The sequence below is a fragment of the Schistocerca serialis genome, chromosome 1 (assembly GCF_023864345.2).
Source record: "Schistocerca serialis cubense isolate TAMUIC-IGC-003099 chromosome 1, iqSchSeri2.2, whole genome shotgun sequence".
Classification (NCBI taxonomy): domain Eukaryota; kingdom Metazoa; phylum Arthropoda; class Insecta; order Orthoptera; family Acrididae; genus Schistocerca; species Schistocerca serialis.
The window spans coordinates 1017067068-1017079870 of record NC_064638.1 but is presented as its reverse complement, the minus strand read 5'-3'; the positions used below and the strand labels follow the sequence as shown (position 1 = coordinate 1017079870).

The following is a 12803-nucleotide window of genomic DNA, read 5'->3' as shown; positions in this document are numbered from 1 at the left end:
CGTCAGTTCTAGTATAATATATTTGTCCAATGAATACCCATTTATCATCTGCATTAATTCTTGGTGTAGCAATTTTAATGAGCAGCAGTGTAGGTTAACTGAACATGTGGAATATACAATTTATTTTCATCCTTGCCAAAAAAATTGTTAGTTCCTATATCAAAGAGTTTAGCGAGTTTTAAGACATTAGTTTTCAAATTGCTTCTAGCGATTTTTATTTTTCGCGACTTGTTCCTTTTGTTGGTAATTTTCAGGCTGTCCTTATATGCGACTCTGCATAATTATACGCTGGAGAATGATTGGCAACTGGAACTTGCTGTGATAAAGACAGCAGGATTGGGTGTGGTAAAATTAAAATTTTTTTCTCCTGGAAACAGAATGCTGCCGTTCTGCAGAAATTGCTCTGCTACTATAAGACATTCAGAGTGCTGCCTTCACTCACCTCTATCGCGAGCTACAGCCAAATGCAGACGTGTGAGAGCAGAGGCACGCACTTACCACTCGTGGCTCCTGTGTGTTACAGTTGCGAGCGTGGAGGGCAGCGTGTTCCACATCAAGCGCGTGAACCGGCTGCACATGGGCGCCTACCTGTGCATCGCCTCCAACGGCGTGCCGCCCAGCGTCAGCAAGCGCATCATGCTCATCGTACACTGTGAGTACGTTCATCCCCTCTGTAGACCACCAGCTTATCTCATTCTCCACACAAGATCACAAACCGGTACGCTACAAGGGCAAAGGATCATCAAGGAAAAGATTTTACGGACATTTGTCTCAGAAAGTTGTGTTTAACAATTCAGTAGCGCCCTTAATGTAATAAAATAAAAATAGTTGTGACTCATTTTCTTTACTATCAGTGCAATATAATAGAATGAATATGAGCCGTGACTTATATAAAAAAGAAACACACATTAACGCAATGGCTCAGCATTAAAGAGAAATAACTAATGTAGGAATGTTATTAACAGTGTAATGTGTTTCTAGAATGAAATTTTCACTCTACAGCGGAGTGTGCGCTGATTTGAAACTTCCTGGCAGATTAAAACTGTGTGCCGGACCGAGAGTCGAACTCGGGACCTTTGCCTTTCGTGGACAAGTGCTCTACCGCCTGTACTACCCAAGCACGACTTACGCCCCGTCCTCACAGCTTTAATTCAACCAGTACCTCGTCTCCTACCTTCCAAACTTCACAGAAGCTCTCCTGCGAACCCTGCAGACTAGCACTCCTGGAAGAAAGGATATTGCGGAGACATGGCTTAGGTAGGAGACGAGGTACTGGTGGAATTAAAGCTGTGAGGACGGGGCGTGAGTCGTGCTTGGATAGTTCAGTCGGTAGAGTACTTACCCGCGAATGGCAAAGGTCCCGAGTTCGAGTCTCGGTCCGGCACACACTTTTAATCTGCCAGTAAGTTTCAGTGTAATATGTTGTTTAATTTTGCCCGACGCGTATAAGCACTCAGTAAACTAGCTCAGTTCCGAGGGGTTACGGAATTGTAAATACTCATCACAGATATTCCTCAATATATGCCTAGTCGACGTCAAGTTAAAAGTCGTGTGCTCATATCACCAGAGAATATTTCACCAGTCTGTTCACTCTGCAACAATAAATACGTAACTCAAAATCGTGGTTTCTTCTTTATTTCCAATAAGAGACAACAAGCGTACATTTTGCAAATAAAATCTTATACCAGAACTAGGATCCTGTGACCAAGGCCTCCCTGCCTAGGATGTTATCTCGCAACTTTGAGAAATATTGAAAATGAACCTTATTAAATTATTTGTAGCAAACGCAAGGCTCGTAGAATCTGAAAGAAAAGTTTAGTTTTCTAACCGGCGGAACGCCTCTACAATGAACTAAAAGAAAGTTCTTAATTATTTTTTAAGGTGGAACCTAACAATGAAGAATTTCTGTTAAGGCCAATGTCTACTCTAGACAAGCAAGATTTAGAATTACAAATGATATCAGCACGGACACAATTTTTAAGACACAAACAACTCTATTTTCAATTTTGTTAATAACTTACATTGGCTGATACAGCAAGGTGAACCTTCGTTAAACGCTCCTTACGGTTAACGTCCAGATCATAAGCCAAAAAGAAGAATAGTAATGACAAAAGAGGTCAGAGTTCAAACACAGAATCTCAATTCCATGGAATAGGCATACATTGTAGCATAATATATTGTTCCTTGGTAAAACTCGCAAGTTATTCATACAATACTTATCGTAAAAACATGTAATCTGTACATTTCACATTTATATCTACCCAGAAGAAACAGTGAACGCCACTAACATCTCATTAATGGCCGAATCACCACGATTACTCAAGTTACTCGTGATACTCATGAGCATATCTAGGAGTCTCATTACCGCGCAGGTTTGAACGCAGCAGTGATTTAATAGGCATGATTCTATTATAGATGGTATGCAATTACCTTCCTCCGCCATTAACTGCGGGAGCCTTTTTTTTATATTCATATGTTTACCGAGTGGTCTAATTCGACCCACCACGAATTCTTTTCTTGTGCCAACCTCTTCAACAAGGAGTAGCACTTATACCCTACGTTTCAAAATTGTGCTGAATGTGTTCCAGGATCTGTCTTCGCCTGTCCATTTATTTTCTTCTATAGCACCAAATTTCAAATGCTTCGGTTTCCTTCTTTTCTGGTTTCCTTAAAATTCACTACCATACTCTGTGCGGACGCACATTCACAAATTTTCTTCCTCAAATTAAAGTCTGTATTTGATGCTAGTAGCCTTCTTTTGGCGAGGGATGTCCTCCTTTCCTGTGCTAGCCTAATTGCTATGTCATCTTTGCCTCTTCCGGCATGCTTTCAAGGGCTCTGAGCACTATGGGACTTAACATCTGTGGTCATCAGTCCCCTAGAACTTAGAACTACTTAAACCTAACTAACCTAAAGACATCACACACATCCATGCCCGAGGCAGGATCCGAACCTGCAACCGTAGCAGTCGCGCGGTTCCGGACTGAGCGCCTAGAACCGCTAGATCACCGCGGCCGGCTTTGCTTTCAAGGTAACAGCATTTCTTTACTTCGTCTCCATTGTGTCACCAGTTTTGGTGTGAAGTTTATCGGTAATCTAACTTTTCCTGCACCTTATTCCCATCGTCTTTCTTCGGGTTACTGTCAACCCGTAGTGTGTGCTCAACAATTCTTCTTCACATCCACTGAGGACTGCACTGTAGTTAGTAGCCGTTATCTTTGACATCCTTGCCCCTGGAATAATAATCCTACTTCTGAACCTTTCTTTTATTTCCGTCATTGATTTTTCTATGTGTAGATTTAACAGTAGGGTCGAGAGACTGCATCCTTCAATAAAAACTTCTCGGTTTAAAAGTCACATCACTCGAACTTTCGATAGCTGTCTCCATCATTATCATCAGGAGTTAAAGTTACTGCCTGTCGGAGATGGGACGGAGTTTCGCTATGTCTGTTCGCAGAACTCGAGACTAACAGCCTATGGCAGCTCCAGCTCGGGACCCAACGACTTAAGTTAGTGCGAGAGGCCAGTACCACATTTGAAACTGTTGCTCCCACCTCCATATAAGCGTTAATCATTCGTCTTTACTTTCGCTGTACAAGACAAAGCCATCCTTCATGCCCTGTTAAGTGTATACTCATGGTCTCTGTTAAAATTGTTGCTGTTTAATTTCTGCTGTCTCATTTAGAATCCCAATATGATGATGCATGAGTCAAGAATTTCATCTTTCAATTTGTATTTTATGTCTATTTTCTAGGCTTTGTTCAGCCACTGCCGATTTCTCAAGTTCCCTTTGTTTAATACGTCATGTGTCATCAGCACAACGCTCAGCAAAATTCAGTATGGTATGTCCCAAGTAAATGCTAGGGCATTCACAGGGGCACCATACACGCCAAGAACTCGAAGACCTACAGTGTCTTCCGCAGAGCGTAACCTGTCTCCTATCTTGGAGGCGGGCCGTTAAATTGGTTCAAGTCCTTGTCTCCGCAGCAAGCGTCCTTTATTGCTAGCCGTTTCCCCATGCATGGAAGAAATGCACCCCCTTTGGTGGCTTCCGACGATGCACGTGACATCTTTCATCGGTGGCACCTGGTAGGTACCGCAGTCTCTCCTTTCCTGTAACAATTTGCCCCGAACACGCTTCCCAAATGCTGTAATTCGGACAGTATGTGCTCGTCGTAAGAAATAATCTCTGTTCTGTGTACTAATGTATTTATGTCTGGTTTCGTTTGTACAGGGTGGTGAAAACTACTGGCGTTTCAAGTATTGATCAGTGTGCTTAGATCTCCTGTACAATGTATGACCAAGTCAGCCTCCTGCCTTCCACTAAAAGATCCAAGAATGGAAGCCAGTCATACCTCTCCATCTCAAACATAATGTTGAGATGGACGCTGTTCATGTAGTCGATGAACTACTTAAGTGCATCTCCACCATGAGGCCATTCAGGAAGGTGTCGTCAACGTATCGTAGGATGCAACTTCACAACATTCAAAACTTGTGCCTCAGAGGAACACCTTTCTTGTGTATCTTCGACAATCCATAAAGCCAGGGAGACCTGGCTGCACGTGGAGTCAATTTCTTCACTACCTCTTCTGCCATACTATAGTCCTTTAACAATTTCACTGTGTTTCTGACGATGGTCTGTGATAGATCGCGACTAAGCTTCCCGTATTTGCCTTCCAATGTACCACCTTCAGGTGGCAATCTTAAGTGTTCAGAACGATACTGGAATTTTCTTCGTCGACTGGCAAGACAATCGAGCCCTCCTTCTCACGTAATAATTGCAAGCCACTTCTTTATTCCTGTCTAATAGTAGATTTAGGTGAATTAGCTTTCGCTAGTAACCTGACATATTCCTTGCTAATAGTAGATTTAGGTGAATTAGCTTTCGCTAGTAACGTGACACCCTCATCTGCGTCGCGTGAAAGATGCCCAATGAAGGGCGCTATTCCACTAGCAATATCCTATATTGGGCGCGGGGATGATGAAAAGTTGCTCAGCGCTGCAACAGAGCCGACATTCAGTTCTTGTTTCGAAAGATCGACAACTGTTCTCTGTGTGGGCCTTCTTGGACTCTGCGTCGATATTTCTGCGAGTCTGTGTTACATTTCATCGCATAGAAAACGAACATAAAATACAATCTGAAAATACTTGTGTCTTGACCCATGCATCTTCACAATGGGATTCTGCTATAAAAGAGGTCGGAGAAATCAGCGAAGATTGAAATTACCGCTTCATTTATAAGTATTTTTGTTTTTCAACGCTTAGATCTCGACCTGATCCGGCTATTACGTATCATCAGGTACGATACTGAAAATAAACAAGACACCGAAGCTAATAATAATTCTAACACTCATTAGTACATATGAAAAAACAAAAGAGACGTACCATATAACTTTTTTGAAAACAACGGTCGGGCTAGATGCGGTAAACCATGTCAGTGCCAAAGCGTCACGAGACATTACAACGGTCTACTGCCCAAGTGAAGAAGACTGGAATGGAGACCAGGACACTTACGTTTTGTGCTATGACCCCGAGTGGTGCGATGGACAAGTACAGGACGCAGTGTACGTACCACGAGCGGGCGCAGAGCACGAAGTAGCGCACACGAAGTAGAAAGTACACTGGTAAACTAAATTGTCAGTAAAACTGCCATCTACTGACAGGAAGAATACGACGGGACCAACAAGCCTCGCGGTTCACAATTTGAACTAGTGATAGGTGGCTACTTAAAGCTTATGCATTAAACCGTAAAATTAATTTTTTTTTCCTTTCCTCGAGTGACGTGCAAATTTTAACGTAGTTGGGATGCATAATGCCACGAGGAATAACGTACCGTAGTCATGAGGTAAAAGAACAGACAAATGTGCCACTCTTACTAAAAAAATATTTTGCTAGTAAGCAAAATTGAAAGTGGCTTAACCTAAAAGTTTTCGCTGTCAAAAAGCCCTATACTATTCAATAGCTAGTAGCAATTGCAATAAACGGACACATTAACACCGAGAGCGATAAAGCAAGGTAATAAAACTGCTAATTGAAAGCCGGCAACTCGACAAAGCATCCGTAAAGTGAGACGTGAGACAAAAACATTTTACGTCATGAATGACAGGCAAATTTTAATTTAGCGAGGACACACATAATGGCGCACAAGAGCGCGCCATAGACAAAGGCTAAATAAAGATACGACGACTTCTATCAAAAGAGGACATTTTAAGCGACGCAAGATAGAAACTGGATAGATCTTGAAGTCCTCCCTGTGGCAAACAGTTAAATGCTGTTTTGTAGCTAACTCTAATGAAGGGCCACCAAAGCAATGGCAAAAAGACTGACCCAGTTAAGAAGAATACATGAATAAAGTTTAAGAATCAGAAGGAGAACGAAATGAGGTGAAGTGCACTTTCAAAAAAGAAAAGTTATTCAATAGGGCTGCGTGCTTCAGCGAAGTTTGTTCATTCAAAATGAACGACGGATTATGGTTAATACTGCGGATAAATTCCATTTCTTTTAAGATATTTAAAATAGGGTCCTTATGTCGAATATGTAAAAAGCTACAACTCGTGGTTATATCTGAGACGGAATGATTATGGTCTTTCAAGTCACTGGTGAGGGTGGATTTAGAACTGAAAAGGTCCTGATACTTTCTGAACTGTAAGGTAAAAGAGCTGCCAGTTTGGTCTATGTAGGCGGAAGGACACTAACTACGTTGGATGCGATGGGCATCCGGTTGCGCGTAGCGACTGGTTCTCTAGTTTCGTGGTACCTTACCAGGTGTCCGACCTTATTGGGGCTACAGAGAATCGGTATGACCCTTCTACCCCTCTTTTCTAAGCTATTTACCGATGTTAGCAGATATAACACCTACATGTGGTATCCTGCTGAACAAGAACGATAACATTTGGCGGGTGACCATTAGCATGTGCTATAAATTTAATGACATCCAACTCACAACGGTAGATTTATTTTGTGAGATTGACTTCAATTGGGCGGTAAAGCACTTCTCGAAGTGCAGCCATTTTACGCTGCTTTGGATGAACTGAGGAGCAATGAATAATGCATTTACGATGTAAAATTTAATGGTCTCACGTCTTATCTTACGTACCTTTTATTGAGTCACCGGCTTTTAGTTAGCTAGGTCTAGGAGTATCGCATTTGATTAATAACCAGAACGTCGTAGATCCCCGTTTTGAAACCCACCCCATCATAAATTTCGAATAAAAATCATCAAAAGTGGCCGCCGAAGTCACCCCTCATTCAGCCGACTGCCTTGTCAAAGAGGGCGGAGGAGCGGACAGAGGTTCAAGCATTCCCTTGACCTTGGTTGTCTGACTGCCCTTAAAGGCATAAGTTTCAGCAACGATCAACAACATAGTGTATATCTACAGGATATGTGGTCTGTAATTGAAAATTGTCATGATGATCTCTCCATTAGCAAAAGATTCCGAAATAGTCCTCCGTTCGGGTCTCCGGGAGGAGACTGCCAAGGAGGAGGTGACCTTGAGAAAAGGATTGAAATCAACGAAAGGATATCGTTCCACGAGTCGAGTCGCATAATGTTACAAGTCTGAACGCGGTAAGAAAGCTAGAAAATCAGAAAAAGAAAATGATAAGGTTCAATCTAGATATAGTGATGGTCAGTGAAGTTAAATGGAAAGAAGACAAGGATTTCTGGTCAGATGAGTACACGGTAATATCAACAGGGGCAGAAAATGATATCACGGATGTAGGATTCATTATGAACAGGAAGGTAGGGCAGAGAGTACGTTACTGTGAACAGTCCAGTGATAGGGTTGTTCTCATAAGAATCGTCAGCAAACCAACACAGAGAGCGATAGTCAGCTATTCATGCTGACGACGAAGGCCGAAGATGAAGAGATAGAGAACGTATATGAGCATATTGAACGGGTATGTCAGTTCGTAAAGGGAGATGGAAATCTGATAGTCATTCTGGACTGGAATGCGGCTGTAGGGGAAAGAGTACAATAAAGAGTTACGTGAGAGTATGGGCTTGGTACTAGGAATGAGAGAGGAAAAAGACTGAGTTTTGTAATAAATTTCACCTAGTAATAGCGAATACACTGCTCAAGTGTGTCAAGAGGAGAAGGCATAATTGGAAAAGGCCAGGTACTAAAGGAAATGAGAGAGGAAAAAGACTGAGTTTTGTAATAAATTTCACCTAGTAATAACGAATACACTGCTCAAGTATGTTAAGAGGAGAAGGCATAATTGGAAAAGGCCAGGTAGTACAGGAAGATTTCACCCCGAAAAGGCCGAGAGATACAGGAAGGTTTCAGTTAGGTTATATCATGGTGAGACGGACATTCTGGAATCAGGCACTGGATTGTTTGGCGTACCCAGGAGCAGATACAGACTCAGATTAGAACTGAATACTGATGAAGAGAGGGGTGAAGCTTAAGAGACTAGTCAGGAATAATCAATTCCCAAAGAAGTTGGATACAGAAGTGCTAAGGAATGAAGAGGTGCCCTTGAAATTCTCTGAGGATATAGACACTGCAGTAAGGAATAGCCGAGTAAGAAGTTCAGTTTAACATGTATTGGAATCTCTAAAAAGGGCAATCACAGAAGCTGTTTCAAACGTGACCCCGGCCGCGTGCGCTAGCTGAGGTCACTCGGTCCTGCGGCGAGCCGGAGCTGCTATGATTTGACCAACTCGCCCTTCGGCCTTCCCTGGAAGGTGCCAAATGCTGATATCGAACCTACATAAGTTGGAACATCGTGCCAGCCCCCGAAGTCAGTAACTTTAATTCCTGATGACAATGGTGGAGACAGCCATTGCTACGACGAGAGTTTTATTCGACGTGGCGCGAATTGTAAAGTGACATTATTTTATTGAAACATACCACGGCGACAGACTTCAAGAACAGACGGCATCACAGTCTTACACCCTTTTTAACCCAAACAATTCATTTATCATGTTCGACTGTTATTGATCCATCTCGTTTCTTGCACATATTGCACAGGGTAACTACAATTAAATTTAAACTTCCAAACCGCTGTAGAAATAACACCACTGTTCAGAATGATGTAAAATTGCAACGGAATATTATCGGAGAAGGTGGAAAACGTATGGCAGAAGAAAAATAAGTAGATACAAAATGTAGCAATAGATGGCGCTGTAAGCATCATAATTTAATAGTGGTCAACTACAAATCACAAATGAATCATACAACAATGCCTAAGATGTACGTTTGACGTTAAACACACTGCAATACTCAGTGTGCATGGGTGTACAGGTGTGATACTTTTAGTTACGTAAGCCCATCCACCACGGCAAGGTCATATCATATCAGAAGGTAAAAATCGGTTATTAATTGTCCTGAGGACAAAACGCGGATAAAAAGCATCACTCCGATCGGTTTTTAATTGTCCTGAGGCCGAAAACCGCATAAAAAGTATGAATCAAAAACAAATCGGGTTACTAATTTCCGTGTGACTCGTGCAAAACATGTTCAGTATGCTGTCCATCGTTTTCTGCAACAAGCTCAAATCGATAAGCAGCATGTCTCACAACTGCTCGAAGTATTTCCGGGGTCACGTTCAGAACGTGTTGCGAAATGCGTGCCTTCAATGCATCTAAGTTTGCAATCGGAACAACGAACACAATATCTTTCAGATAGTTCCACAGCCAGATTTACACGGATTACGACCAGGTGATCAGGGAGTCCAGACTGTAGGGAAATGACGGCTGATAACTCTAGCAATTCCGAAATGGCGCTTCGGGAGCTGCTTAGATGGATTTTCAATGTGCGGAAGTGCGCCATCTTGCATAAAAATGATCTCATCCACACATCCACGCTGTTGGAGAGCTGGAATGATGTGGTTGCGCAAAAGACACTCATAGTGCTTACCAGTGACGGTACAGGTAACAGGTCCCAAAGCATCTCCCTCTGCGAAAAAGTATGGACCTATGATTACTGGCCGGCCGAAGTGGCCGTGCGGTTAAAGGCGCTGCAGTCTGGAACCGCAAGACCGCTACGGTCGCAGGTTCGAATCCTGCCTCGGGCATGGATGTTTGTGATGTCCTTAGGTTAGTTAGGTTTAACTAGTTCTAAGTTCTAGGGGACAAATGACCTCAGCAGTTGCGTCCCATAGTGCTCAGAGCCATTTTTTATGATTAATGATGCCGTAAGCCCGCACCACACAGTGACGTTTTCAGGATGAAGTGGTACTGGTTGATTTGTGTGTGGATTTTCCGTTGTCCACATTTGACAATTCTATGTGTTGACATATCCTGTCAGATGGAAGTGGCCTGCGTCTGTCCACAAAATATTCTGCGGCCAATCATTGTCCACTTCCATGCGAGCAAGAAATTCTAAAGCAAATGTATCTCTTGCCGGCAGGTCAAGAGGAAGTAACTTGTGCACATACGTAATTTTTAATGGATTGCAAAGAAGGATGTTTCGTAGTATTTTACGCACCATGCTCAAGGGAATGTCCATATTTCTGGCGTGCACTAACGTTTGTACACCACCACTCGTCTCCTCCTGCATTGCTGTGGCCACTGCTTACCCTGAAGTCGAATCAATTCCTTTCCTCCCTGTACCAGGTTGCTCACCTAAAGAACCGGTATTTTCGAATTTCCGAATCATTTTCTCCAGACCTACGGCAGTTTTTCAAACCATTCAGTGTCCGGAACTTCTGCAGAGCGAGGTGGGCACAGCTACCATTCATGTAATACAGCTTTACAAGCAGAGCGCGATCCTGCATTGAGACAGTCATGGCGCATAGGTCGTGCGCATGATAGGTATTTTCAGTGACGTATGCTGACATATACAGCGCCGTCTATTGATCAAGTTTTACACTATTTTTTCTTCTTCTGCCATACGTTTTCCCCCTTTTCCGATAGTATTCCGTTGTAATGTGACGTCAGGCTGACCAGTAGTGTTATTTCTACAGCGTTTAGAAAGTTTAATTACAATCACCCTGTATATTACCTGTTTTTTTCCTACAGCTTAATGTTTCTCAAGATGTCGATTAGCCGGCCGCTGTGGCCGAGCGCTTCTAGGTGCTCCAGTCCGGAACCGCGCTGCTGCTACTGTCGCAGGTTCGAATCCTGCCTCGGGCATGTCCTTAGGTGTGTGTGATGTCATTAGGTTAGTTAGGTTTACGTAGTTCTAAGTCTAGGGGAATGATGACCTCAGACGTTAAATCCCATAGTGCTTAGAGCCATTTGAACCATTTTTGATGTCGATCATCTTGCACCGTCTTTCCGAAGGCTTTTCCTAGGTCGACAAATATTGTCAATCGTAATGTCAGATTTGTCTCCGGTACCTTTGCCTTTCCTGAGAAAGAGAGTGAGACTGAGACTGAGAAACAAAGAAATAAGCAAAGAAGCGTTTGCCTACACGCTACATTATGCTGGCCCAGTATTTGGTAAGATCGGTAGACTCCTATAGAATACATTTCGCTCCCGTCATCAGAGACGTAATGTCAGAGACTGTCTGGTCTCTGAAAGCCGGTGTGTGCCGCATTCTATGCGAATGTGCTATGTCTTACGTGGACAAACAACAACAGCGAGACAGGCTATTAAAAACGCCCAGGAGATGCACCAGGAACATCAGCAACATACCCTTGTGAAACAACCAAGTAGAGCAGCTGTCGATGAGCACTGCCTCGAATATTATCATGAAATCAAAAACGGTTAGGCCAGTATCGTGATGCAAATGCCGAGTGTGGGACAGCATAATTAGGGAGTCTATCGAAATAAATATACCGGAAAACGAAATGAACAGGGAGTGAGATTTACATTTAAAGTAGGCTTGGTGTCAAAGACTCAGCTTTTTAAAATCTCGCCACCAGAGTGGAAAGAACGGAGAGAATGTGCGTTACACACCAGTTCGGGTTCTGTAAAACAAAAGAGTATCACATGAAGAGAGGGTGTGGGGAGTCGAATTCGCCGGCCACGGTGGTCGTGCGTTTCTGGGCGCTACAGTCCGTACCCGCGGGACTGCTACGGTCGCAGGTTCGAATCCTGCCTCGGGCATGGATGTGTGTGATGTCCTTAGGTTAGTTAGGTTTAAGTAGTTCTACGTTCTAGGGGACTGATGACCTAAGATGTTAAGTCCCATAGTGCTCAGAGCCACTTTTTTAATCGAATTCAGGTATAAATAGCCGCTCGAAAACGACAGTTCATAGTCCGGTTTGGATCCAGGCAGCGTGTACATACAAAACCAGAACTCGCAACGTCGAGGTAGACGACTGGATCGTTTCCAAAATAAATAACTTGAACAGCGAGAAGTCTGGTGCCTGTTAAACAGTATTGTTCCACAACGAATAGTGAAAGTTTTCGGTAAGAGCTGTTTACTGTTTTATGAAAGATGAAAATGGGTTACGCTCGAATAAAAAAATATAAGTACATGTCTGGTACTAACCCTCATCTCTTAACATCCGCAAGTGCCTAACAACCGATGGTCATCTAATGAAGTGAACAAGGGTGTTAGGGGGCACTCGCTTGTGGGAATAATGATAATAATAAGAAAAGAAATCCTTTTGCTTAATGCCATTCATAGAGGGAGGAATAAAATTTACCAACAGCGCAAAATACGAAGCCATGATCATTTGGACTAATCATAGAGGGAATAAAAAGGCAGAGATGCTAGTGTCTCTTCACGTTTTTCTAGGGATCGAAGTAATCATTGAAACAACCGGTTTTCAGTTACATCGCGTTTTCCTTCACGGCAGTTTAACCTGGCTGTTACAACCGCTCAAAATAACTGGTTTCCGAAATAACAGATTTTCGGTTTTTTGTTCTTATTATTTCCTTTAGCAAGCGTACTAAGCAAACAAAG

The 12803-nt window shown here is 42.8% G+C and overlaps 1 protein-coding gene across 1 annotated transcript in view; it reads left to right on the top strand.

Moving 5' to 3' along the window:
* The window catches only part of LOC126455015 (lachesin-like), a 1274520-nt gene that overhangs the window by 1037637 nt on the left and 224080 nt on the right, over positions 1–12803 (top strand). The window contains exon 5 of the mRNA XM_050091143.1: positions 524–652. Coding sequence (XP_049947100.1) covers positions 524–652 — 129 coding nt within the window. The remainder of the gene's footprint in view (positions 1–523; positions 653–12803) is intronic.